The following is a 27,774-nucleotide window of genomic DNA, read 5'->3' as shown; positions in this document are numbered from 1 at the left end:
ACTCTTTACTGCCTGCAGGTGTGCATGTGAATTAGTCTTTATGTTTGACCCTGCACGGGGAAAGTGGTTATAGTCAACTGATGGATGGATGTGTACAGTATTGAAATACTATGGCTGAAACTATCATTTTTCCCCGAGCAAAGTCCAGAACAAGATGCAGTATTTTAACAATTACTATCCTTGCCTTGCCCATAGAAAAAGGTAACTGGAGAACAAATAGCCAGTTAGCATAGGATTAGTCTCACTTTGCCAGACCATCCACACGCTGCAGAGCAGAGGAGGGTCTGGCTAGTCCACACAGCATTCCGGGATGGGAGAGAAACGTGCTCTGGTTTATTGGCATTTCTTTAAACCAATCACAATCGTCATGGGCGGCACCAAGCTCCACACGGAGCAGCTGCAAAATAGTCGGGCGAGAGAAAACTCAGATTGGACAGATAGTCTAGCTAGCTGTCTTGATTTACCCTGTAGAGATCTGAGGAGCAGTTAAGTCAGATAATCCTCAGAAATCCACCAGTTTCCGGCAAAATTTCCTACGGCACCGGAGCAATCCCTGAAGTGGAACGTCAAGGATATAGACTAGCATAGGACCAACTCAAATTTGACATTTAAGGGAAATTCCACAATGATCCATTTCACACATCAAGATCAGTTTGATAAAATGTGGGTAATGTAGTTTAAAAGACAGGGCCTCTCACCAAACAAAGAGAGACATTTCTGAGATGCATAATGGTGAAATGTTGGTTCGAATGTTTGCTTTTGTTGTTTTGATTTTCTTCTTTCCCAATTTAGTTTTGTGAATATTTACATACGTAAACACAGAACCAGTGGTGGACTCAGGCTTTCTGATGGCAGGGGGAAAGAATAAAAAGGGCACCAGTAAGCAGAAAGCATGTAGGGCAGCCTATATGGCACTGCATCACGTTTTCTCCACTGAACGGGCACCTGAGAGGGTACAAGCTTTGAGCCTGTGTTCTGTGGAAAATAAAGCAGAGAATGAAACCGAAATGATGACACATGAATGCACTTGTGGGCTCTGACAAGTGATTGAAATAGAGAGAGCAGCCAAGAAATAAAGAGACAGGTAGGTAGATAATTACCACCTTATGTAATTAAAGAATGACTGATTTGTTGTTAAGTACAAAACCTTTTTTTTTTATTTTCTATGATCAAAACTGCAAAACATCTAGAAAAATATACAACAAATGCTTAACCTTTCACAACATTTAACATTTGAAAATGGGAACATAAAAGAGAAGGAATATTCACATTTTCCCCATTAATGATAAAAGAACATTCATTTTTATTTCCTTTCTTTTACATATCAATGTTTTATATGTTTGCAATTATTGTTAAGGTTCTTCTGCTTTGTTTTTTTTAATCTATTTTAAACATCTCCACAGTAGCCAGAGTCGTTGGAGAGTTGTGAGTTGGAGCTGCGGTTAGAGGAAGAGTTCCATATGTCCAGGTTCATGTGTGGGCCGAAGGGGTTGAAGCTGGAGTACTGGATGGGAGCGCACCTCCCTTCTGGCTCTCGGGTAAAGGGAGAATGAGGCGGGGTGACGGGGGACACGGGAGACATCGGGGCTGACCGCTCAGGTTGAAAGTGGCTCTGGTAGTGCTCGCTCTGGGGCGTCCAGATGGATCCAAACAGACTGGACATGGGAGAGAGGCTGCGGGTACCCGAGAAGTATGGCTGTGAAGGGTGGAGAGAGGGAGAGGGGTGATATAAGCCTTTACTCAGATATTGTAGCCGCTTTGTGTGCTGTCCAAAGTTGATTCCGAGTATTATACTTCCATGACATTTTCTAACCTTACCTGTCACTGTGCTCAGCTACCTACAGCCACTTGGCAGTCTGTTCCCTGCAGCGATGACCTGGCTGTCGTTTCTCTGCATTTTTAATCTCGTCTCTCCTTTTTCAGCCAAAATAAAATTACCTCTCTGCTCTAGTTTCTCTCCAGCCTCAGCAACACAAAGTTATCTTTTCGGGAGTCGTAGCGACTATGGGTTATGAGGCATGCCATGTAACGGCAACGTCCCCCTGTCTATTTCTACACTTTTTCAAGTTTGCAAAAGGCAAAAATATCACACATATTCTATTTTTTGAGAAACAAATATCCATTAAAGCCTTGTTACTTGCCTACAGTACTCAAACATGCAAGAGCCCAACCATTTTTCCTACGCCTGTTGTCAAGACACTATAAGTAGATGTAACATGCTGCTAGTAACATTCAGAATTTAAAAGTGTATTCGGTTGTGCAGTGATGTTATGTAGCTTTGGATAAAATTACTCACTAATCATAGGTTTGAGGTTTTTAAATGTCAAATTATTACCCTATGGTATTAGCGTTCAGCCCGACAGAGACTGGAATTTTGAGGCAGATTTTTGAGACCAGTATTTGAAAGTAAAACATTCAAACAAATAAAATAAATAATAGTACATCTTAAAAACCACACATGAAAATGAATTACTATGAAAACTATCAATTAAAATGCTACTTCAACAAAACTGAATTAAATAAAAATTACACTTGCAGCTTGTAGGACAATTGTGTGTTGAAATGTTTTGTTTTGGTATTGTATATTTTTGCTAAAATACACACCGATACACTGTTTGATAGATAGAATATCATCAGCAGTTCAAAAAGGAGAAGCAGCAAATAAAGGAGAACTGATAAAAACCCACTTTCAGTAAGACTGAACCTATTAAACCAAACATTCTTGTTCCTCATTTCTAAATCAGACACGGAGATCAGAGTGATGCAAGCAGAAGAGCTGAAAACTTCCTCTAAATGTTATACGAGTCACAACAGAGAAGCCACTGGTGTCTTTAGGGTCTGTGCACTGCTGTTCAAAATGACACGACCACAGAAGAAAACATCCAGTTCTACATTAAATCGGGGTGTTAAAGTGTGCATCACAGGTGCTCATGGGCTTTCTGTGGACACAGGCGAGGCAGCAGGTTGATAAAGATCTAGAACATCTTGGTGCCAATCGCAGTTTTCAAGCAGCAGCCTGCTCTCTCATTGGCCTGGTTCCCGTTACACACTTAAAAATGTGCCTGTCGTGTGTGCGGTTTCACAAACTGTCTTTTCTGTAACAACAATGCAACAACAAAAATGCTACTGTGCACACTGCTGTTACATTGTAATCACAACACAATCTGAGTGGAGTATCTGTTTAATGTTCGTAGCGAAGCGTTAAAGTATCGCCAGTGTGACTTTTAAAGATTTTGTGTCGTTATTTTTACACAGCGTTTCTCCATGAGTTTCATGATTTTAGCCATTCTGACTACAACTAATGCATTTGTTTTTTGGTCGAGGCACTGTTCGTCATGCAGCCTGTAAGCCTAGGAGAATAGTAGTCATTTTACCTGCATCACAATATATTAGAGCTGCAACGATTCATTAAATTAGTCTGAGCGACAGAAATTTGATCTGCAATTATTTGAAGAAAAAATAATAGTATCATGTATTCCGTGTCATACATGATAGTAGACTAAACGTGAAACAGAGAAACGCTTATATTTTGTGTGTGCGATGTCAATAAAACAAATACTTAAGGTTATTTTTTCTGAGTAAACTAAATATCTATAGGTTTTGAATTGTTGATCGGATAAAACAAGACATTTGAAGATATCACTTTGGGCTCAATAAAATTACAAACGGGCATTTAAAAAAAAATTTCAGACATTTTAAAGACAAAGTAATTAATTGACAATACGCAGATTAATGGAGAATGAAAATAATTGTTAGTACAACCGAGCTCCGCCCGACTATGATAAATAATATTCAGCTGAGAGCAGCCAGATCACTTGGTTCTGTTTAAACCATGACCGCTCAGTATAGTGACTCGTTACCTTGCTGCCCACACAGGCTGCTGTATCCCAGGTTGATGGGGTTTCCTGGGGCTGTTCCTCACTCCAGCAGGTCTGATTGCTGTGTGCATTCTGGGCCTCCTGACCGGGAAAACCACTCGTGAATGTTCCGTTACCTACGAGAGGATTAAAACAAATGAATGCTGAACTTGAATCCAGATAAACCCCTAAGGAAACAGAGTCAACGCTTGTTCCAACAACAGTTTTAAGTCTATAGCATCACATTTAAACGTAGTACAGAGTGTGATAGGGATATATAACTGGATTAAGGAATAAGACAAATGCATTTCATGTTTGTACCTATGTAGTTGCTTTCCTCACAGTAGGGGTAGGGACTGTTGCATTGGCTGTTGGCACTACTCCAAGTGAACCTGTGGGAAACAAGGAAACACCTGATCTGACGGTTTGAACACTGACAGATAAAACTGCAACACAAGGACACATAACTGCAGCACTGGGAAGGTAATTATTCAAACTGTAAACCAGTATCACTTACCATGCCTGGACAGATATAGAGCAGCTTACTAATACAGTTATTTTTTGCAGATAGAGAGGCTGTTTAAAGGCTGAAGTGGCATACAAGTAATAGTTGATATGAATAGATGAATAGACACAATTAACCACAGCAGCAGCCATTTGGATTTAGGAGACACTTATATAATAATCTAATTTTCTGTCCAGTTTTTTGACACCAACTCATTCTCCTTCCATGGATAAATTAGAAACAACTTTGTTATTGCACAGATGACTGAGACAACAAAATGCAGTCTAGCATCTAACCAGAAGTGCAAGGTTAGTTATATCAGGGTAGATATAAAGACACAAGGATACATACAGTTTGAACATATGAATGATGATAAAATACAAAAAAGATCAACTTAGGCTTCTTTAAAGCTGCAACTGAACCTCACAAATGCTGACATTTACAGTCTAACAAAATTGTTGTGGCTACTGTTAACAATTTACTTACTTCACATGCAGCAGACACAGCATTAGCATTCATTTTGAGTCCGTTTTCTTTTGACAAATGTAAGTTCAATAATCACTCCAAGTCTCTACTAGTGCTGCAGGATATGAGGAAAGTATGCGATAACTTTGAATATCGTGATAATGATATTACTTGCGATAAATAAACGGATACCAAAGTGCACTTAGTTCTGCATTTCTGCCACTTTCAGTATTCTGTTTAAATACAAAAATTGCTTATTGAATTTAAAACAAATTAAATGAAATAATTTCCCACATTCTTGTATTGAACAAATTGAACATTGAACATGAAAGCACCACAAAAAAGTGCAGTTTTCTACTGAAATTTTCTTTCATCAAAAAAGAAATCTGAGTGTCATTCGCAATATGTCGCAGCCTTTCGCAAAATGTATATTGCGCCAGTTGATAATGGGAGGACGATAAAAAAACAATATATTGTGCCGCCCTAGTCTCTACCAACTCCTGAGGAAAATATCTGGCCCTTCAGATCATTTCATTTTCAACTTTCTTCATCAGCTTTTCACTAACTGTCTGTCTGCTGTTCGGTGATAAATTTGTCATTAAAGGAGACACCTTTCACATTACCGATCATCATGTGATTCATTGTTAACATAAAAATAGTTATTTGTAAAAGCTTTTAACAAATCTGCATCCAAATGCTTACCCGTTGTATGATGCTGTGGTTGCTGGCTGAGGTATGTAGGGCAGAGCTTCGGTGGTGTTGTATCTGAACTCATTGGTGAGAGGGATGGATGGAGCGGACCACGTCTCTTCAGGCAAATACTGACCAGTTAGGTCTGTGGGAGCACATGACAACTTTCCATTAGAAATCAGACGCAATGCACAAGCCGTCTTTGTTGAAGACATCGGTAGGCGTTCATTTTAGACTTCGCTTTTCCTTACAAAAAATAAAGGGTAACACTTTACTTGAAGTTATCTACATAAGAGTGACATGACACTGTCGTGAACACATGACACTGTCATGATACAGTCATGACACATGAACCCTAATCCTAACTCTAACCCTAACTTGTAATGACAAAAACCAAAAGACACTCACTAAAAGAAGCGTTATGTCATAAACGTTTAGGACTGTTTATAATGTGTCATGTCACTCTTATGTAGATACCTTCAAGTAAAGTGTAACCAAATAAAGTATGTATTTACTTAGGGCTGGGCGATAGGGAGAAAATCAGATATCGCGATATTCCTGACCAAATACCTCAATGTCGATATTGCGGTGATATTCTAGGGTTGACAATTGGTGCTCTAACAAAATATCTTCACACTTAGATTTTAGATAAATAATCATCAGTAATGTCGACATAATGATATAATAATAAAACAGCTAGAACAGTCTGGTAAAAGAAAGGTACATCACTTTACTGTAATGCAGCCTTTAAAACCAGGAAAAGACAACACTTACAGTCTCCTCCAAAAGTATTGGAAATGCAAGGCAAATTCCTTTGTTTTTGTTGTTCACTGAAGACATTTGGGTTTAAGATCAAAAGAGGAGTATGAGACAATTTGACATTACATAATTTCAGTTTTATTTCCTGGCATTTACATCTAGAAGCGTTCAAAAACTCAGGACATACTACCCTTTGTTTGAACCCACCCATTTTTCAAGTGAGCAAAACTATTGGAACATGTGCATGACTAGTTTAAGTTTTTATCCTCTGTTTAAACCTTGAAAGACTGCACTTCTTGTTAAAGAGGATAAACCAACATGAAGACCAGAGAGCGGTCTATGGGAGAAAAGCAAGCCATTTTAAAGCTGAGACAAGAAGGGAAATCGACCAGAGCCATTGGACAAACATTGGGCATAGCAAGCACAACAATTAGGAATGTCCCGAAAAAGAACGAAACTACTGGTGTACAGAGCACCAGACGTCAAACAGTTCGGCCAAGAAAACAACAGTAGTTGATGACAGAAATATTGTGAGTGAAAACATCAGTAAGTGACATCACCAACGACCTCCACAGTGCAGGGGTGAAGACATCACAATCCACTGTTCGAAGAAGACTCCGAGAGCAGAAACATAGAAGCCATACCACAAGATGCAAACCACTCATCAGCTGTAAGAATCTGAAGGCCAGATTGGAATTTGCAAAGAAGTACAGAGATGAGCCGCAAAAGTTCTGGAACACAGTCTTATGGACTGATGAGACCAAGATTAATCTCTACCAAAGAGATGGAAAGGCCAACGTGTGGAGAAAGAAAGGAACTGCTTATGAGCCGAAGCATACAAGCTCATCTGTGAAGCATGGTGGAGGTAATGTCATGGCTTGGGCGTGCATAGCTGCTTCTGGAACAGGCTCATTAATATTTATTGTTGATGTAACTGATGATGGTAGCAGCAGAATGAATTCAGAAGTGTACAGTAAACATTGTGTCTGCCAATCTACGGAGAAATGCATTCAAACTAATCGGGAGGAAGTTTATCATGCAGCAGGACAATGACCCAAAGCACACTGCCGACAAAATGAAGGACTTCATCAGGGGGAAAAAGTGGACGTTTTTTTTGGGTCCCGAACGTCGACACTTTTATGGTATCGAAAAAATTCTTTCTTTCGGTGCCAAATTTCGGTTCCAAAAGCATCTGAACGCGTAAGCGCAAGCTTATCGGTCCTCTCTGCATATTGACACAGAGCGGAGCTCCGACCGACACACACACGCACGCACGCACACACACACGGAGAGGTGCGGACGAAGTAAACTGTCTGCAGTTTTGTTGAAGTCTCAGAGAGTCACGGTTGGTTTCAAGTGTGGTTACAGTTTTTTAAAACTTCACGCAGACAGCGTTTGCTGGGATATATTAATTGCGAGCCGAAAGCGGTGCTGTTGCCGTTACACTTCCTCTTACAAGCAGCCACAACGGTGGTTTCTCTGCCCTGATGACTGACTGACAGGCTGAGCTTGTACAATTAAGGTGGAAAATAAAAGCTTTGTGTTTAATGTATTTTTGTTGATGTTGAAATGAATTTTAAAACATATGGTATCGAAAAAAGTATAGTTAGGAATCGGCATCGAAATTGGCACCGGATCGAAAAATTCTGAACAATACCCAGCCCTAGTCGCAGGCTCGAGGCAGTTATTGCAAGCAAGGGTTATGCCACCATATATTAAATGTTATTTACTTTTAAGATTATTTGTTCCTTAACTTTTGCTCACCTAAAAATGCTGTGGTCTAATACAAACGGTGATATGTCCTAAGTTGTTTAACACATCTAAATGTAAATACCAGGAAATAAAAGCTGAAATTCTGAACTCTTGTCTAATATTCATCTTTTGATCTTAAACCCAAATGTCTTCAATGAACAACAAAAACAAAAAGGAATTTGCCTTGCAGTTCCAATACTTTTGGAGGGTACTGTATGTCATATCACGATATCCAAAATCTAAGACAGTATCTAGTCTCGTATCACGATATCGATATAATATCAATATATTGCCCAGCCCTATATTTACTATGAATGTCTTTACCCATGTTCCGGTCTACTCCTGCAGCAACAGCAGCAAAACTCGGGGCAAAGCTGGACGCTGGGGGATCTGGGCTTTGGCACGTCATGTCTTTACGGTACAAACTGTTCATGCTAAACAGAGAAAAAGCAGAAGTTACAAGTTAAACAGGGAACAGATAAACACAATTCCAAAAAATGATCTTCTAACAATACTAATTATAATTCAACGGTTGTCGTCAGTGGCCTGGCCATGGCGCATAGTGGATAAATACAATCATCAGATTTTACTTTTTGATTCATACGTTTAAGTAAAAACTAACACTAACACTATTTTTTAGAAAAAGAAACCCTACTAGAATAGATCAAATAAAGATCACTGTGCAACATGACTGTATATTTAGCATATTTGAAAAGTTTTTAGTTCATTATGTACATTTTGTTTAACTAATTTCTTTTAATAAAAGTGCTCCCTACCATCCACATATGGAATACATTTCACATTGACTTTTTTAAACCAAATCTTGTCCACATTACCACTACGTAAATAAGTCAGTTGAAGTTCTTGTGTCCAGTTGAGTGTGTGTGTGTGTGTGCTGAGGTACCTGAGAGCCTTGTAGTTTGTATTCATGGTCTGGTAGCAGTCTCTTTCTACTGGGTAGACACTGTACTGCATGGAGTCCCCTGTAAAAACCAAAAAGACAAAAATCAGTTTGCACAAATGTCAAAAGGAATGTAACTGACTCTTCTCGTCTGTGATAACCATCCATGTTTTTCCATGATGATTATGCACTTTGTTAGTTATTGAACTTAATAGTACATTAATAGTTCTGGTTTCTCCTAGATAAGGTGGTGCACAAGTGTTTCTTACTTTTTCTAGATGAGGTAGTGTAGGCGTGTGTTCGGGCGTTGGGGTCTTTGTCTCCCTCCATGCTGCTGGCGCTGCTCCAGCTGCCCCAGCTCCCTCTGCTGGCCCTCACGCTGCCTGACGAGCTGCCGGAGTCCGAGCCCGACTCACACACTCCACCACCACGCCGCTCTGTAGCGCACTTCCGTCGAGTACGAGCAGGACACACACCTGCCGGACATCAATAAGGCCAGTGAGTTTCAAATCAAGTGTTTGGTTATTGTTGAGTTAGTAAAGCTGCAAAGAACTGGGACAAGATCAGGAGGACGCCCACCGTTCTGTTTGACGGGGCTTTCAACACTCAGTCCAGGCTTTGGTGCTTCTAACTTGGAGCCGTTGTAGCAGCGGTTCCTGTTGCGGGGTCCAGTGATGTGACGGTCCCCTGCTTTCCAATCGGGTTCCTTCTCCCTCTCTGGTATCACTACCACATTGTGCTCAGGAGCACTAGGGCCAAACAGAAACAATGATTACACATCTCATCTTAATGTCATTTTATAACACTGTCTGTCAATTTTCTTTCACTGCTGGTTGATGCTCTGTCCCTTTTTAAATATGACACAACAAAGACCAGTATCATATCAGAATAAATGTATTCATGGTGAGGTCTACCTGGAGACATTTTCTGTCTTCCTGCGACTCCTCTTTCCCTTATTATTTCCGGATGCAGTTCCAGTCTCCGAGCTCTGTGCTTTCTTTTTCTGGCCTTTGCCATCTTCTCTTAGCTGGAGACAGAAACAAATAAAATACTGATGTTTGTTTGTTTGTTAATGAGAAGCCATTGGTATTATAAGCTTCGCAAAAGACATCAAATTGAACAGGCATAGTAAATTCCGGCACCTTCCTTACCTCCATTTCAGAACTGTCCCTTTTCTCAGAGTCGATCTTCTCTGCATAGTGCTCAGTGCAGCTCATCTCTACAGGACTGCACACTAACAGGCCGGGCCTAGGTCCTGGAGCCACTGTGACGTTATCTGGGAAACCAGCAGGCATTTCCATGGGAAACATAACTGCTGCTGGCACTCTATCTTCTACAGTGCTGTGGGGGTCTTCTTTAAAGTCTGCGGTTGTCTTTTTATCCATCTCACTGATGAAAGCTGGTTCGTTGTTGTTGCAGATATCGGGGTCTGGGGTCAGGGGAGGGTCCGGTGTCAGGTCTTCATGTTCTTCGTCCATTGTCACAGCATCAGACGCTGCTGTGGACGAGCTTGACTTGTATTTGGTGTAATAGAGTGAAACCTTGTGTTTCTTTTGTGGTTGGGACGTGGTGGTTAAGGAGCCCCTCTTTGAGGATGATTGAGGACGCAGCGCGGGGCTGTTAGCCAATGCTGGAGAGCCACGCCCCTTACCTTTGTCTGAGGTGTGACAGGTGTCCACATAGCTCTTACAACTGCCCTTTGTTTTACTGCACAAAGAAGACACAAAAAGTATTTAAATCGACTTGCAGTATTTGTGTTTTGCAAATAGTTAACAGTCCTACACACTGAAAAACATTGGACATACTTTACGCCATTGGGTGCTATATTATTGACGAGACCGCTATCCCGGGAGAGGACAGAGTTGTGGTTGCTCCTGATGCTGGGTGTGGAGAACTCAGTGAGGATATACTGAGCCTGATGGATGGCCATAAGACACACACCAAACAGGGAGAAGCTGAAACACAAACAGATACAACAGACAATGTGTTAGACATCCAATACACACACAAAACTAGAAACAATAATGACTTACTACTGTGAATAGTTCAACTAATATTAGAATATTCTTTATTTAATATAAATGTCCAACTCTGATCAGTAAAGGAGCATTAGCGGCAAGTTTTCTTTTGTTGACCCCTCCATTAAACACGCTACTTTCAACTGATTGGTTGCTTGTGTGGCTTTGTTTTTTTTTTTTATCATGTTCATAACAAAGAGTAATTTGACAAATTGAGAGAGGAGTAACTTGAAGCCTTTGGGATCTGCATACTTGCATCACATTTTTGGTGTGGAAAAAAACTAACAGATTCAACAGATTATTTCTACATATCTTGTGGAAGGGATCGTCAATGATCTAACAAACACTAGAAAAGGTACTAACCATGTGAAGACCAGGGTGACCATCCAGAAAGTTTCCTCCCAGCTGGGGCCAGGGACCACCTGAGCGCACAGAGGCAACATGTGGTGGGGCAGCGTCACATTGAGGGTGAAAGGGAAAGCGGTGCCGCGTGATGTCACCAGAGTGAGGTCCCGGATCACCCAGGATGAGGTGAAATCTGGGGTGAAGCTGAGGACACAGACGGTAGAGACAGTAAGAGACAAAGAAATGGACATAGAAAGAGACAGAACAAGAAGATAAAAAGGAAGAGAAATGTATATTAGGACACGCGTGTGTGGGCACAGCCAAAAGTTGAATAATGGATTACCAACATACAGCGACAGATAAAAATCCCTTATCCATTTTAAATCTAACTAATATGCAGCAATGAAGATGTTAATGACAACATTATTTAAATATTAAGTGACAACAGTAAAAAGGAAACCAATAAAGCAGGAACTTACGCAATGGTGATCTCAGAGGTGGTGTTGTGGTCCAGGCTGAAGGAGCGACACTGCAAGACCTCAAAGCCAAATCCCTGGCAATTATATCCATTAATATTCATTGACATGACTGTCAGAGGAAGCTCTCCTGCATTCTCCACCTTGAAACTTTTTCTGATGGCAAAAAGTGGCTTGTTGGTGCGCAGGCCTAGGAGTGACAAGCAGTAACGTTTTAGTTTTGTGTGTTCGATTGCCTTATCTTTCTGTTTAAAGTGAATATGTACCAATACCTTATTACTTAACATGTAATGATATGGAGTTTAACCATTAATCTCACCATCACGACACTCCATTAGAGTTGACTGAGGAACATTGAAGCGCAGAGAGGCTCCTGGGCCGGGCAGTTTGCCTCCCACTCTTAGCATTTCTTTGGCCCCGTGGCCCTGCACCGTCATCATGTCGAACACCGTCAGGTTGTTCCTGAATCACGGATAAAAACAGTATTAGTAACAGTATTAGGGGACCACTGAGGCCTATAGAAAAGCATCCAAAAAGCAGCATGTCATGGGACCTTTAATAATATGAATCAGTACCTGATGATGAGAATGGTAGTGGTGGGTTTGTGTTCAGAGGGAGTAAAGCCCACAGCAACTTCTCTGGCCTCCCAGGGCTTCAGCAGCAGACGCAGGACACCCTCCCCTGTTATGTCCTCCACATTCTCACCCGCCTGCACACAAACAGAGGGACAGAGGTAGGGGAAAAAGGTTTGGAGGGAAAGCAACATCTGTAAGACTGAAGCACAACGACGACTAAAGATCAATAAGTAAATAAAATACAAAATAAAAAGATTAAACAGTGCAACAACTTTATTTCCCAGATGTCTACTGATACACATGATGTGATTTACCTTGGGGGGGGAAGCCAACAGAGAAAACTCTGTAGTGCTGATGTTGACAGACAGGGGGCTGATATTAAACCTGCCAATCAAAACAGAGAAAAAACAGTTTTGACAAATCAACTTGAGGGATGTGCTGGAGCAACATGGTATACAACTCCAAACAGACTGTGAATGAATAACTCTTTGCAATAACAAACATGTACTTTTTATCAGCGCACCATTTGGTTAGAAGATCCAAAGCCTCTAGGGGGGCTGGGTACAGGGAGAGGATTCGTATCTCTACAGAAACCACTGAAGAGGAAGGATTCTTCAGCATGAACGTCTTCACCTGGAACAAATAACAAGTGTTTTCTTTTTGCTGCAGACAAATGTCACTTATTGTGAGTACACCATTTGTAGTGACAAGTCATTAGGTGTTGCCCACCTTGCTCTCATTGATGGGTGTAGCACCAAAGTCCAGAAGAGAGGACGTCTCTACCTGAAGTCTAGGCCACCTGAGAAGACAAAAAGGATTTACGTGATTAATGACGTCAATGGTGTGTAATGATGGATTACAAGACACACAATAGCATGAAAAAGAAAGCTGTGTGTTGCATTTAAGACTGACCTGCAAGACAGTTTGTCTTTGTGGCTCTGCCATCGAGAACAGAGCTCGGCAGCTAGTTTGCTGTCTATGGCCCAAGACGAGGGGGAAAAGTCGGGGAGGAGGGAACGCTGCCACTCAGAATGGCCTGACGGGATATTAGAGAGAATTATAAATTAATAAATGAACACTAAAAAAAAACAGATTATGACTTTTTTTTTCTCTCACAGGAGGTTTGAAGTGTCATGTCTCACCTGTTTCAGACAACCTGAGAGGGCAAGGTTGTCCACACTCTTGTTCCCCCTGCTGACAGACACATCATATATTACCACATCTGATCCAGGGATCCACAACCCAACACACTACTGTAGCCACAACGGCTGGTAGTTTACCTTTAAAGGAGAAGAGTGAAAGTAAAGGGGGATGTGCAGGGCTGTGCCCAGGCTGGTATGCAGACACAGGGTGAACCCCTGGTTGGCAGGCAAGGCCCTGCTGAGCAGCTTGAGGGACAGGACATGCCAGCAGCCCTGGGGAACTGTCAATGGAGCACTGAAGTTCATCACCTGACAGACAAGGGGCAGCAGAGACATTAGTGTCAAATCCTCTCCTGAACTTGGGATCCTTATGATAGGAGGGTGAAGTGCAGTGTGTCAGAAGGCACATGGCATTAGATAAGAGGAAGTCTAATGATCATCATTATATCATCATGTAATCAGATCTGCTTCCTTTCACAGCAACAAGGCAGTGGTGCATACCTTCATTACTCCCTGCAGCTTCTGTGAGAGGCTGGCATTGGTCACAGTGATGGGCAGGAGGGAGTTTGTCAGCCACAGATCCAACTGGTCTGCATCTCTTTGTTTCACCTGAAACAGGCTGAACAAATCCCCCATGGTCCTTCTGCAGAAAGAAACAACAGAATTCCAAAACACTAAGTTATTATATGGGGGCAGCAGTAGTTCATCTGTGGAAACCAGAGGGTCGCAGGTCCGTGCAGAAGAAGTATGGAGTGTGGATTGGGTAGCCGGAGAGGTGCCAGTTCGCACTGTTGAGGTGCACTTGAGCAAGACAGCAAACTCCCAACTGCTCGGGTCACCTGTCTATTGGCAGCCCCCGTTGCTCTGCCTATGTGTATGTGCATGTGTTTCAGGCCTGTGTGTGTAATGTGTAAAATAACAGAGTGAAAAAATTAAATTCCTATATGCTTTGTGTATGCTTTTTTTTCTAATTATCCAGTATCACATGTCAATGACACTTCATGAGCCTTTTATCAACGTCTGTAATGGACTGATCTTCATTACAATAGAGACAATAAAAATGTGTACTTCCAGATGCTTGTCGCTAACTACAGCCAGTGTTTTCAAACAAAAGGAAGCTTTGCTTAATTCTAATAGTTTCTTCAGGCAACTTGAGGGTAAAAAGGCAAAGGTCACAACATTTACCCGTGTGTGATATGCAGTCCAGGGAAGGTGTAGGCTGTCCGGTTTCCCAGAATTTTCAAACTGATATGATTCATGCATTTCCCTCCGTTGCCTGGCAATGAACCTGATATAAGAAACAAAATATTGCAGGACGTTTGGGTCAAATGCATTTGCCCTTATAAGATATTATGTGAATTGAGAAGAAATGATTTGAATAAGTATTCACCTCTGCAGGCAAGTGTAGCCACTTCAGTGAAGTTTTTTGCCTCTGGTCTCAGAAGAACCGGATTAAATTCCAGACTGGCCTCCACTTTTGATAGCACCTGCATGTCCTGGAGAGATAAATGTCTTGTCATAGCCTATACATTTCGACCTGTAATATTTAGAATATAGCAAAAGAAAGAAAAACACCTCACCTTTACATAGAGCTTCTTGTCTCCAGAATTCAACATATAAACTCCTATTTTTGGTTCCCCTGTAAAAAAACAAAAACAAATGTTCAGATAAATAAAAGCAGTGTACATATGTAGAGTACAGGAGAAGCTATTATGATCCTGATGTATGTACAAATCAACCATTTTCTGCTATTTAAAAGGACTTCCCTTACATTCTTTATATGGCATTAAGAGAATCTGCTGAAACCTGCTTGCAGAGACAGATCTCTTGAGCAACGCTATGATACAAAGTGAAAATGAAAGATGACCACGTTCACACAGCTATGAGACTATACACCAAGGCACCGTCTGCTGCTGACAGAAATAGTCTAATACTCTATGCAAAAACTGTGAAAGTTCTTAGAAAAACAAACTTTGTTTGCTAATGTGGTTCATCAACAAATGCAGCCTGTGTGAGCAATCATGATACAAACTATTTGCAGTAAGTGTACAGCAATGCAACTGATTTCTTTTGATCTTTAGCTTCTGAGTTACTCTGGACAGTAAGCCCAGAAAAGCAGAACTGATGTCTTTTTATATTTATCCTCATCTGACAGCAGCAGATTCATCTAATCTTTTCCCCAGAGTCAAAGTAAACAAGATTCAGGAGAAAGGAAAGCAGGCACATACAATTTCAGAGAGCCTCATTAAGTCTACCTCTAGCATAAAAATACAGTATGAACACTATTTTAACTTTGGCTTCAATCCACCACAGAAAACTGACATTTTCTGAGGTCATTTGAGTGGAGTTTAAAGAAGAAGCAATACACTAGTGTCAGTCAGTATCGAGCTGTGCGGTATATTTAAGTGACACTGTGCAGCGCTGTCACATTACTACAGCTCATTTGCCTGCAGACATCGGGTCAGACAGGTCAAACAAACCCACCTACGGCAGCCTGTCCAGCAGCGGGGGCCATCAGCAACACCAAAATGTGCTCAATGACGTAAGGCTTGAGCTTGTCCAGGTCAGTGGGCCGGTCATCACGCGCTGACAGATTAATCTGCAGACTGAGGCACTCTTCACTCTCCAGGCAGGACCCCTGGGACGAGACAGGAAAGACATACCAGTCACGCATCAAACAGAAGGACAAGCATGATAACAATGAAGAGTAATTTGAGAACTTTAGTAAATAGGAACAGAAACTAAAAAAGATAAAAAGACAAATAAACTAAAAAGGGAAATTTGGATGTTAAAGAGACCGAATGTATGATTTTAAAAATGAACAAGTTGCTGAGGTGACGGCTGAAAGAAAACAAATGGTAATGGAAAAGTGAATTATTTTCTTTGCTCTGATAGACAGAGTAACCACTTATTTGCTATAGCGTGACAGACAGAAACAAGCAGGTAGTAACTTACTACTACTCCTAACCCTCCACCCCACCCTGTGACTAACACCCTCTTGTAGCTGATAAGTCAGTACTGGTGCAAATCTCACTGCAAACCAGGGCTGATCTCAAGGGGCGAATCAGGACTTCACGACCTGTAGACAGATGCCCAGCCTTGGTGCCAGGGGGCTCAAGGAAGCAAAAGCAAACCTAATCCCTGGAAACCAAGCCTACTGCTAACTTCCCCTAAGGCTCATTTAATCTGTGAGCAGTATTGACACTGACCAAAAGCCAGTTCCTGATTATGTTAGCAAAGTCTTAAAAAAGACTTCTTGGAAAGGAGCCACAGGTTACAGCTGGGAAACTCATGCAACAGAACGCCAGGGTGATTACAGTTTGCATAATTATGACATCATAGTAAGGTTGTCTGCAACTGCCTCTTGCATCATGTGTATTGTGCCACATGAGCACTGGGAGTCCTGCGTCAATTACAGTCTCTTGAGAAAGCAATTAAAAGTCTGTCAAGAGATCTCGCCCTCCTCAGGGGGTTCTGGAGGAAACAGAAGGCGCTCCGATGATAAGCCCGGCTGTCGGTTTAAGTTTTAGACTAGCTGGCCTTCTGCTCAGAGGAGTGGGCGTGACGAGAGGAGAGAGAAAGACTCACTACTCACTGCGAAGCAGAAACAAGCTAAAAATGATGAAAGATCATACATCACAAAAAGTAATTGGTTACTTGCTCTCCTTTGTACTTCTGTGTTTTTCCTTAAAGTCTAACCTATGCCCTCCCTTCTCATGCTCTGACTGCTTGCAAATTCAAGAATGTTTTTATTTGGCAAGTGTAATTCAGAGAAGCGTTGTTACAAGACTGTAGAGTATCTGGGTAAAACAGTTCCTCTCGGTCTCCACAACAGCACAACTAGTTTGAAAAGCAATTGTGATCCTGCATGCATTTTACACACAGGTGTGATGTGGAAACCTCGAGTTTACATACACTGAGAATTGACTTTACAGTGAAGGAGGAGACATACTGTGTCCAGCAGCTGAACCACTTGAAATGATAAGTACTTGATTATTTTTAGGAGCAGATGTCATTTTAAGGATTAGGAAATTTGAACCTTTGGTAGAAAAACTATAAAAAAGATACAAATACTAATTCCAAGCAGAGTATTTCACACGTCTTAGAACATGTGCAGAGGGGATTTTCAAGTACCTGAGGACTGTTAAGCAAACTCTTCGGTAAGCTGCACTCCAGGAGTAGACCCAGTATGGTGATGTTGGAGGCATCTTCCTGCAGGAGAAACCGCATGACAGAACACGCAATAATGGTGTTAAAAGATTAATGTATAGCATTAAATGATATATAGAAATATCAGCAAGTTGAGTGGTCATCTTTTCTACAAGGCCCCACATGACTAAACTCTAGTGGAGCTAGCCACGTACTGCACATTGTTAAGATTCAATGGACACATTGTCAACTCCTGCAATCTTCAAACATGGTTTTAAACATTGTCCAGGGAATCGCTAATTCAAATGTTGATCGTGGACTTTGCAAGGGGGTATTATTGGATCCACATTGATTGCATCTACATTTAAACCTGTGTAAAAGGCGGTCAGATATGACACTGAACGCTCTACACCATCGACACATATTTTTAATTTCAGTAGCAGTGTCTAGTAGAAGAAGTCATAAAAGGTTACTGTGCTTTTAGAGTTGTTGCACCGTCATCTTGGTGTGAGCTACAGAGTCACTTTAAACTTGATTATTTTATTAATATGGAATATTTAATAAACAAGATTAAGGGATATTTGACCACTAAATGTTAATGTCCTGTTACTGAACACTGCTAATTTATTGTTAGATGTCATTTTCGGTTTTGTTTAAAGTCTGTCATTTGTTCTTTTATGTGAAACGCTTTGCTGCGGTCTTAGTCAGGACACTGTTGTAGAAAATATTCTTAAAAAATGTATATGTGTGATTTGAAGCAGGAATGCAAAAAAAAAAAAAAAAAAAAAAAAGACAGAAAAAACTGACACAATAGGAATTTGAAACAAGTGCACCAACTTGATGTCGATAAGTATACTGTATAGGTGGATAGTGTTTTAGTTACCGTTATGTTAAAACGTGGGGAGCTTGCTGAGAGGACAAACGTCTGCATTCAGCATAAGCAGCAGTCTGAGGGATTACGAGAGCTAAAGTCTCTGCACTTGGCAAGCTGACATTTTGCAACCGCCACCCCACTTCCTGTTGTGGAGGCGAGGACTTCTTTCAGATCGCTTCTCACACACTTTCAATGCAGCGCCTTGCACCAATTTGTCATTGGTTTTCATGGCTATGAAGCGTGTACAAATGAATAATTGTACAAAGCATGTGTCATTTTAAATGGATAGTTTGTGGTTATACTCTGCAGGCAAACGTTTACATTTTTGGGCAGGAAAAAAAAGTGACAGCAAGAGCTTGTCAGTTTGTATCACAAAGCCTCTATTTGTTAGCATACAGGCGTCCGTTATCAGGGCTGACAGGAAAGGGGAAATCAGCTGTTTCCAATGATGACACGTTAGTCACTACTATGTATGGCCTGCACAAACAAACACAAAGACATTTAAATACATACCTGAGTTTGGGTCAGCTTAATGCTCTGGATGTGAGGGAATACTAGCAGACTATCCTTACTTTGGACAGACTTTAATGAACCCCAGTGAACACCCACACCAAATACCTGCAAAAGGAACAGTTAACATTTATAAAAAGGATTCTCAACACCATATGCATTATCTTAACGACAGGCAGCAAAGAGGCAAACAAAAAGGAGTAGTGTTGGTTAGTGGGCCTAAACTGAACTTTTGGAGCAGTTCGTAAGATGGTAGCTGATGTTTGTGATTACGAATAAAGAAAAAATAATGTAAGTTCTCAATAATGTAGCACAACAAAGCGTATCATTTTCCAAACAAATACATTTGTATTCAAGTATTTTTCACCTGCTTCCTGAGGACCAACCATCAGGCGTAGTACTGAGCACAAAACATACTTTTAGCTATATAAAACCATAGGTTTATGGCACCTTTATTTCAATTGTTCAGAAAAGGGAATGAAAGGAAAGATAATGACTGTACGATTAGTCGACAGAGATATATGTATGTATGTATGTATGTATATGCAAATCAAAGATTTGTGTTGTTGATCTCATTGGCAACATAAAAAAAAAAAAAAAGGAGAATGACTGAAAACATGTACATGTCTTTGAGGCACGTAAAGGGTGTGGCACTGTTGGAGGCAGTGCATGGGAGTCCAAGTGTCTGCGTGTCTGGGCGTGTTTGCTTGCCATTTATAAGCTACATGTGAGAAGCACTGTGGTGCATGGTTTAATGGGAAATGGGCAAAACTCACAACCACAACAACATAATACACACTCCTAATATAATTGGAGCGAATCTATATAGGTAATTCGTATTTGCTTTGGTTCCAGTGCAGTTGACTAACAACTGAATTCTGTCACCGAGGTTCAGTTTTCACAGGCCAAACATTGTAACTGCTCCTTATGAACATGCAAAAAGGATGTTACACACTTAAAGTGAAAGTGGAAAGACAACTATCACCAAGCAGTGACCAAAACCTGTGAAATTGAAGAGGTCCGATAAGCCCTAAAGTGGTAGCACAACCAGCTGGGGTGGAATAACAAGGCAGACTCTGGGACTGGAATCCAAGTAAGAGGATACAGCAGTTTGAAGCATGTGAATGCACATTTCCAAACTTATTTTTATTATTCTCCAAAGGTGAAGTAAAGACAAAAACATTAACTATGTCATAATAGCAGCTGTAAGAACAAAAGCACTGGTTGTGTGAAACCGTTTCTGAACGTTTCTACTAGTTTCACGGTGATCTACTTTTACTTCTACTTTTCACGCAATGTGGGGTCACACGCACCAGTTAATATGAAACAAAAGTCCAACATGATTTTCTTTTAGCATAAACAATTGTGTTTTTGACTTCCTTTGTTTAGGAGTATGTGATTGTGGGATGAAAAGTGAAAACAAATGTGCAGCATTAAACTAGCAGTCTGGTCTGGTGCTGTTTTGGATCACAAATTCTTAACGAAAAAGAAAGTATAATAGTATGATTTGTAAACTCTGTCACAGCAAGGACACACACTGTGGTAACACATCCAACACGTGAGCAGCTTTCACTTCACTATCCGGAGATAAAAGCTGAGGGAAAAGGACCACTTGCATTATGATGTGTGACTTCACCATTGTCTCAACAGAACATGATCTGAGTCTTTAGAGCAGGAGGTGTATTGATGAACACTGACCTGGTATGAGAGCAGCCCATGGGCCGATGTGTTTATAAATAATGTGTTTTCTACATTGCCCTCCTCAGACGGGAGGAAAATAAGTTTAAAAGAGGCCTTCCCTCTGGGAGGGATCACCTAAGACAGAGAGTAAAACATGAGAAGTTGTTTCAGACATTTCTAAAAAGAACAAGACACACAAGTCAGGGCCAAATTAATACTTTAACATTATTACTTGTGAATATATAGTGCAGCTAAAGGCCTACAAACACTGACACACATACACTTACTCTTCTGTGAAAGAAAGGTATGTAAAAATGCCTGCTGGATGTAAACATTGACAGCAGTGTCACAGGAACATCCTGGCTGGGGTTGTGTATATGTATGGTTTCAGCTCTTGGCAGCCCCAGCAGCCTGTAAAGACATACAGAACAGCATCATAAATAAGGGTCTCTCAACGCAGCCTTAAATATTTCATCATCATCTAAAATGTATGTCTTGAGTCAAAACATTTATATAAAGAAAGAAGTGCAAATTTCAGCAACAATTTGAATACTTTTGAACACAAAATAAAAAGTCCTTTGTTGTGATATAGGCAGCAAATTTAAGGTGAGTAGCATGTCATTTTTAAAAATAACTACACCCTTTAAATTTTACATTCTGGACATTTTTTATTTGAGGTGTTCTGTCAAGCCTCAACTGGCGCATCTTTCACTTCCTGTTTGCATGTGTGAGTTTGACTTTACTTTTATTTTAAGCAACTGAAGTACATTCTCAACATTATAGAGGATATGGTCTAAGATCTTAGGTTGGAGTGGTCTAATCAAATATAATCTACTTTTTCTTTCCAGCTATTAACCTGGTCAAGTGTGCAGTGTTTTAGATTATTTGTCACACTGCATTGTGAGTTTCTGCCTAATAAGCACAAACATATTTTTGGACATGGGCAGGCATGATCTCTTCCTAACCACATCATAGTGCTGGGCGGTATACCGGTTTATAACGTATACAGGTACTAATTTGCCGTATGATATGAATATTTCATATACTGTAATACTGGTGCATTGCCGCAGAGCGCGCTACGGCCAAAGTAATCCGCGAGTGAATTGAGAACGGGAGCCCTGTTAACTGCATACCCTTCTCACTCATGGTAGTAATTTTATAACACAACAATTAATAACCCACAACTAACTCTCTTTAACAGGATAAAACACCATAGCACAGAACAATTAGGGACATAAACAATTTCTAACACTAATAATTTTACATTTACAAATTTACACCGCCGGACGGTATGTTGGGTAACATTATAGCTATTTGTAACAAGAGCTTTTCTTCCAAATGTGGTATGCTCATGAATATTTAGATGAGCTGCGCGCTGATTGGTTTGAGCGAACCACATAGAAACACATTGGAGACGAGACAGCAGTCTCATATTTCAGACACTGCAAAGTTATACATTGTTTGTCTACTATTGTTATTAAATTCACTTCTGAGACTTTTTTATGCGAGAAATCAACTATATAAAGCTCAAATATGGGCCGTTTTACGAAAATGTATGGCTTGTAAGACGTGTCGGACTTTAGGAGCTCCACACAGTCTGACGAGAAAGCAGCAACCTCCGTACCCAGAGAAAGTCACCGTTTCTCGGTTACTTACTACCGGGGCTCGGGGCTGGCCGGCTGCCAGCTGCCGGCATAACTAGAGTATATTTATATAGGGTTTCCTTAGCTGCTAGTATCCCTTCAATCCTATGTGTACAGATAGCAGCTAGTTAGCTACACTTTCGGCATAACTAGAGTATATTTACAGTTTTAATTTCGTCACGGCACTTATATAATAGCTCACTAAGGTCTTAACAAAGCTAACTCACTTTTGTCCGATTTCAATTTAATGCAGTTTTGTGAATTTTAGAGGTCTTGTTAGGAGGAGGCAAGCTAGCTAGCTCTCATTGATAGAGCTCCATCCAACTCACTCGCGGACAAGATGCGTTTATTTCCCCAATAGTTTGTTTAAATAACTCAATACACATATCCATTACAAGATTAACTGGAATCTGTGGTAAGAGATTGCGGGCGTAACAAGCTCGCTGACCGCGCCCTCACTTACACAGAACGACCATTCAGCAGGAAGAGGGGAGCTGCAGGCCCTGGAGCTCTGTCAGGGCAGCAGTGTTTGGTAGTCCACTAACCCAGAAATGGTGACTTTGCGCGGGTATCGAGCACCGTGGGCTGCCAGCCGTGACGGAGCTCCATCTACCTCACAGCAGGCCGGTTTAGTCATGCATTTTCGTAAAATGGCCCATATTTGACCTATACATAGTTGATTTCTTGCATTAAAAAAGTCTCAGAAGTGAATTTAGTGGTAAAACAGCAGATGAACAATTTCTGAGATCTGTCCGACCTATTCAGAAGACTAACTGACTTCAGATCAGTTAATGGCCTATGTAAATTTTGGGGTGTTACAAAGATAGAAAGTAGAGCCAAATAAGGAGGAGTCGAGAAGTTGACGTCAACTTTTAGCTTTGTTCAGATTCGCCTGTTTTCAGAGGCAGTTTCAAATTGTGAGATTTGCAGAGGAAAGAGGTGTCAATGAGATTCTGAGGTTCTATGTATGTCCTATTTACCCACCAAACTGTCGTTATTCAACTATGACAGGGTATAATCGGTTTTGCATTCTATCACCCCTTTAATAAACATCAGCAAGCCAGACAGCCAAGCATGCACACACTCTGGAACACAAATAAAAGTGGTGTGTCTAGTCATTTGCAGTTCACCTGGTCAATTTAACTTTCCCTTTCATACAGCTTTATTTTTGTCCTGTTTGGGTACATACATCAGCTGTATCATTGCACATATTTTAACATCTAGTAGTCTATTTTATTTGAATTTTGCTTTCCAATAGGGTTTTCCCAATACTCCAATAATAGCAATAGTAGTAGTAATTTGCCTGCTTTCTAGATTCCAAATGTATGATTAAAAATACTACAAAATAGAAGCTGCTTGTGACCGTTTGCTTTTAACAGAAGCAATAGGGACTGTTGTCCAACCACAGCATTATGTTTGATTTTCTTTCTGTTTTGGGAGTATGGAAGGAAACCATGAAGTTCCCAACCCTTTTGACTGGGGTCAACCCTCTCCAGTATGTGTCTGGATGCTGGGAAAGGGAGCTTAGTGCCATACTTGGATATCCTGTCTGCTCTTTAAGGTTGAAGGGCCCCTTGCTTTATGAAATATCCCATTTCTGTGGCATTCATCACAGGGACAGGTCACTTGCTATAGTGCCAGTCTTATTTTAACTTGAATTAAGTCAGTGTAGTTTTCCACATCACTCAAGACTGAGAGATGGTGAAATTAAGTATATTTTGTTATTGCGCTTATAATAAAGTGTTTCATCATTTCCAGAAAGAAATGAATAACATTTATGCTTGTTAGAGCACGTTATATTAAACTAAGAAGTGAGAACAGTACTTACTGCGTCCCAAACTCCAATGTTGGGGGCTGAAAATGCAAGGGCCTCCCATTCTCCCGTGTATATAGAGAGGAGCTGGTGAAGAGAAGAAAAGTACAAGAGAGACAAACATTAGGCTGAAGGACAGTACTTCTCTTTATCTCATTGGTTTCACTAAAAATTGAAGAAAAAGAAAATGAGAAGAAAAACTATGTTTTTGTATATTTTACGAACACCGTAAACACCCATTTCACATTTCAGGGGGATGAATTAACAGTCAAAACTATTAATGCTCCAGGCTGCTTCTTAAACCACTAACTTCCCTGCCTAACAAAAGGGACTATGAGCATGCCAGCACACAAATTAGCTATCACACAAAGAGGGGAGGCAAGTACTGGAGGTCATGGATCATAACTTAAATGAAGCCTTTGCATATGAAAATAATTACACACTCAAATGAAGTTTGCAAATAAAAAACACATGACTCAATTGTGTTCTATAACACATTGACTTGTGTTGAACAAAACATTACAAAAAAAAACATTACACAGTACTCCAAAAAAAAAAAAAAAAAAAAAGTTCCACACTTCCTAAACAATCGTTAAATACTTTTAAACAGCTAAATCAATAGTCTAGTCAAGTTAACTTTATTGTCAATTCTGCAGTATGTGCCAGACATACAGAACAATTAAAAATAGGTTTCTCTCCGACCCACAGTGTATTGTGTTTTAAGGAATTTCCTTAAGCTGGGCACAACAAAATAATATCCTCACTACCAAATAACACAGTTTCAATCAAACAGGATACATTTAGTACAATGATTTGTCCCACATCAGGCACTGTGTGCACTACAAACAGCACTGTGAACAATCAACAGAAAACCATGCAGCTTGAGAAAGGATTTATTTTTAAAATCAGTTATGAGTTGAATGTACTTAACCCACAACAGGCAGATATCAATGTCATATAAAGACTTCCTACTGTACACCAACAAAGCAGCTACATATCAATCTATGTTGCTTTGCACAGCATGTATGGAACGCTACAAGCAACCAACCACAAGCCCAAGTTAAAACAGGAAACTCTCCTCTCCAGTCTCTCCAGCAGCTACTTTTGGAGCTCCACTGCGTTTTTGGTGGGTGTGTGTGTGCGTGTGATCCTGTGATAATGAGCTTTGGTAATGGGTGCCTTGAAGCAGGGAAGCAGCAGCTGATTTGAGATGTGCATGTATGTGTGCATGAGTAAAAGCAAGATTGGACTCCGTTGACAAAAGACTCACACAGCTGATGATCAACAGAAGCGAGGAAGTGAAAGGACTACGGTTCAAGTGTTAAAAAGTCACCTTAAAAAAGGACTGAAGAGGAGAGAATGAAGAGGAGAGAATTGGCTTGGAAAACAATACAAATGGCTGTCTTCATACCTTTATTAAAAAACTGGGTCTAAATAATTGTTCTTTTTAAAGCCATTTCAAAGAAAATGCATTAATATCAAGACAGCCAGATGGACAGACTGCCCAACCTTCACCATCGTTATCCCTGCTGCTCAGAAGACACCAAAACTGGGTTTACAAGTGAACAGGTAGGGAGCTGAACCAAGAACCACATATACTTCATCGCCAACCCAGCGCTGCAGCAAAGACCATGTTAGGACTTTGAGGGAGGGGACTCAACTCTTTACACACCATCACTAGACATTTAAGTGATTAGGATTCCTGTCAGCAACTTCTTGGGCTGGATGACATGACCAACTAACAGGGGCGTTTCTAGGACTTGAGGAGGTTCGGGGCTTAGCCCGGACCCATTTAACTAAACTGAATGCAATGCAAAACGGGGATTGGCTTGCCCAGCTTGTTAATAGGCAGTGCATGTTTATTTTAGCTGCCCAGGTTGTAGATGTTAGTTAAATAGCACCAACATTTGGCCTAATCATAACTGGCCTGGCAACCCAAAGGCCAAGGTTTTGTTTTTCAGATTTGTGCGGTGACTTATGATGTTGGGGGTCTGAGGGCCCCCTACCCATACAATTTTGAGCATAAAAACACTTAATTTCGTGCATTCTGGTGAATTTCTATGCCCCCATTTCTACCTTTTTCTGAATCAAATCAATCAAAATATGGAGTTTAATTACAGGAGTGCTTGGAGTGAAGGTAGATACTAGTTTAATAAACACATGATTGTTCTGTAAAGTACTCATAGAGATAATCAAATCTGAGTCAGGCAGCAAAACGCTTCGCTTCTGAGACGCTCCCGGTGTGGTATGGCGAATGGCGAAATAAAACTGGAACACAGCCGGAACACAGCAGTGGAAAATGCCCGTTAGCGATGCACAGGTCTGCTTCAGAGCTTCGTGTGTTTGAGTCTGAACCAGACTGGAAACGTCACATCACAGGAACTTCAAACTAAATCATTAGTATTGCGCTCCTAAACTTTGTGTTAATGGCATCAATGTATTAGACTGATTTGGCAAGGATTCCTCCGAAAATTACATTTTTCGCAGCTTTCCTCACGTATAAATGGTTGCTATGTGTTAGCAACAAAAAATAACATGTTGGTCGAACCCCACACGTAGATGCCCACTCTATTTGCCTCGGAAAAATAAACTGGTTACAGTTACAGTTCTACCATCAGTAAAAAAAAAAAAAAAAAAAAAAATAATAACTGCGAGTGCCTTGGAAAAAAAAATTGTTTTCTTTATTGGCATGTGGCATTCTGGGGCTTTTTTCTTCTATTATACTTATTTTTGTAAAAAAAATAAATAAAAATCCAGAGATCCGGGGCTATTCATTAAACATTTGGGGCTGTAGCCGGGGACGCCCAGGCCTAACGACGTATCTGCCAACTAACATCTGATCGCAGTAGTATATTGCTTTTAAACAGTATTTCCTAAGCAAGTTTAGTTTATTTACATAAACACAAACTCCATAACAAATTACACTTAAAGTGCAAAATGTTTCTCATCAGATTTTCTGAACGAAAAATATGACAAAACGCCTGTTGTGCCTTTAGTAACAGAAAACGCACAATGTGCAGGCTTCCTCTTGCAAGCTTGCATGTTTTCAAAGCACTTGTGGACATTAGTAATCAAGAATTTTGGAAGAAATGAAAAGCTCGCTCTGAGGCAACTCACATTTTTACACAACTACTACTCTCGATTAAGTCTGCGTTCTCCCTGATGTTAACCCTGTCTTTACATATCTACACTAACATTTTAGTTTTTTTTACCTTAGCCACATAAAAACTAAATTTGATTATTCTTATGGAGCGTTTTACAGTTTCTAGCATGAATATAAACGATTGCTAACACATTCTCCCGATGCTGGGACATATCTCATGAAGCAACTCCAAATAACTGGAAGGAAGCAGCTGTGGGATTTGCAAGACTCTAAATGTTAAACAATTAATCAGTTATTGGACCAAGCAAAAACACCAGGACTCCCTGCCAAGCTGCTTTAACATCCCATTCTTAAAAAAAGAAAAGAAGAGCAAAAGATTAATAAATTAAGCATCATGTCCAAAACAATCCCAATGATGAACATGAATACGTATCATGGGAAAATACAGGACAAGGTTATACTGTATATTTAATGCAAATTTAAATTTTCCTGTTAAGGAAGTAATCCAATTTGCCAA

At 40.5% G+C, this 27,774-nt stretch overlaps 1 protein-coding gene across 6 annotated transcripts in view; it reads right to left on the bottom strand.

Annotated features, from left to right (window-relative positions):
* Positions 1–1,279: 1,279 nt before the first annotated feature.
* Positions 1,280–27,774, bottom strand: part of tmem131l (transmembrane 131 like) — a 37,145-nt gene continuing 10,650 nt past the window's right edge. For 4 of the 6 annotated variants that reach the window (XM_028591256.1, XM_028591283.1, XM_028591291.1 and 1 more), the window contains exons 4-34: positions 24,170–24,241; positions 20,986–21,109; positions 20,717–20,833; positions 19,022–19,126; positions 17,620–17,697; positions 15,970–16,123; positions 15,066–15,124; positions 14,876–14,981; positions 14,671–14,773; positions 13,987–14,128; positions 13,624–13,794; positions 13,486–13,537; positions 13,256–13,379; positions 13,073–13,142; positions 12,867–12,976; positions 12,658–12,727; positions 12,344–12,477; positions 12,088–12,230; positions 11,772–11,958; positions 11,311–11,496; positions 10,735–10,884; positions 10,081–10,636; positions 9,844–9,956; positions 9,509–9,678; positions 9,199–9,405; positions 8,933–9,011; positions 8,353–8,462; positions 5,530–5,662; positions 4,179–4,249; positions 3,861–3,994; positions 1,280–1,696 (exon numbers count right to left, since the gene is read on the bottom strand). In XM_028591256.1, the coding sequence (XP_028447057.1) occupies positions 1,388–1,696; positions 3,861–3,994; positions 4,179–4,249; positions 5,530–5,662; positions 8,353–8,462; positions 8,933–9,011; positions 9,199–9,405; positions 9,509–9,678; positions 9,844–9,956; positions 10,081–10,636; positions 10,735–10,884; positions 11,311–11,496; positions 11,772–11,958; positions 12,088–12,230; positions 12,344–12,477; positions 12,658–12,727; positions 12,867–12,976; positions 13,073–13,142; positions 13,256–13,379; positions 13,486–13,537; positions 13,624–13,794; positions 13,987–14,128; positions 14,671–14,773; positions 14,876–14,981; positions 15,066–15,124; positions 15,970–16,123; positions 17,620–17,697; positions 19,022–19,126; positions 20,717–20,833; positions 20,986–21,109; positions 24,170–24,241 (4,339 nt within the window). In that variant the 3' untranslated portion in view covers positions 1,280–1,387. The remainder of the gene's footprint in view (positions 1,697–3,860; positions 3,995–4,178; positions 4,250–5,529; positions 5,663–8,352; positions 8,463–8,932; positions 9,012–9,198; positions 9,406–9,508; positions 9,679–9,843; positions 9,957–10,080; positions 10,637–10,734; positions 10,885–11,310; positions 11,497–11,771; positions 11,959–12,087; positions 12,231–12,343; positions 12,478–12,657; positions 12,728–12,866; positions 12,977–13,072; positions 13,143–13,255; positions 13,380–13,485; positions 13,538–13,623; positions 13,795–13,986; positions 14,129–14,670; positions 14,774–14,875; positions 14,982–15,065; positions 15,125–15,969; positions 16,124–17,619; positions 17,698–19,021; positions 19,127–20,716; positions 20,834–20,985; positions 21,110–24,169; positions 24,242–27,774) is intronic. The other 2 variants (XM_028591275.1, XM_028591265.1) reach the window with 2 other exon arrangements.

Source organism: Perca flavescens, chromosome 2 (genome assembly GCF_004354835.1).
Source record: "Perca flavescens isolate YP-PL-M2 chromosome 2, PFLA_1.0, whole genome shotgun sequence".
Taxonomy (NCBI): domain Eukaryota; kingdom Metazoa; phylum Chordata; class Actinopteri; order Perciformes; family Percidae; genus Perca; species Perca flavescens.
The sequence above is the reverse complement of the archived record's forward strand: the minus strand, read 5'-3'. Positions and strand labels throughout refer to the sequence as shown.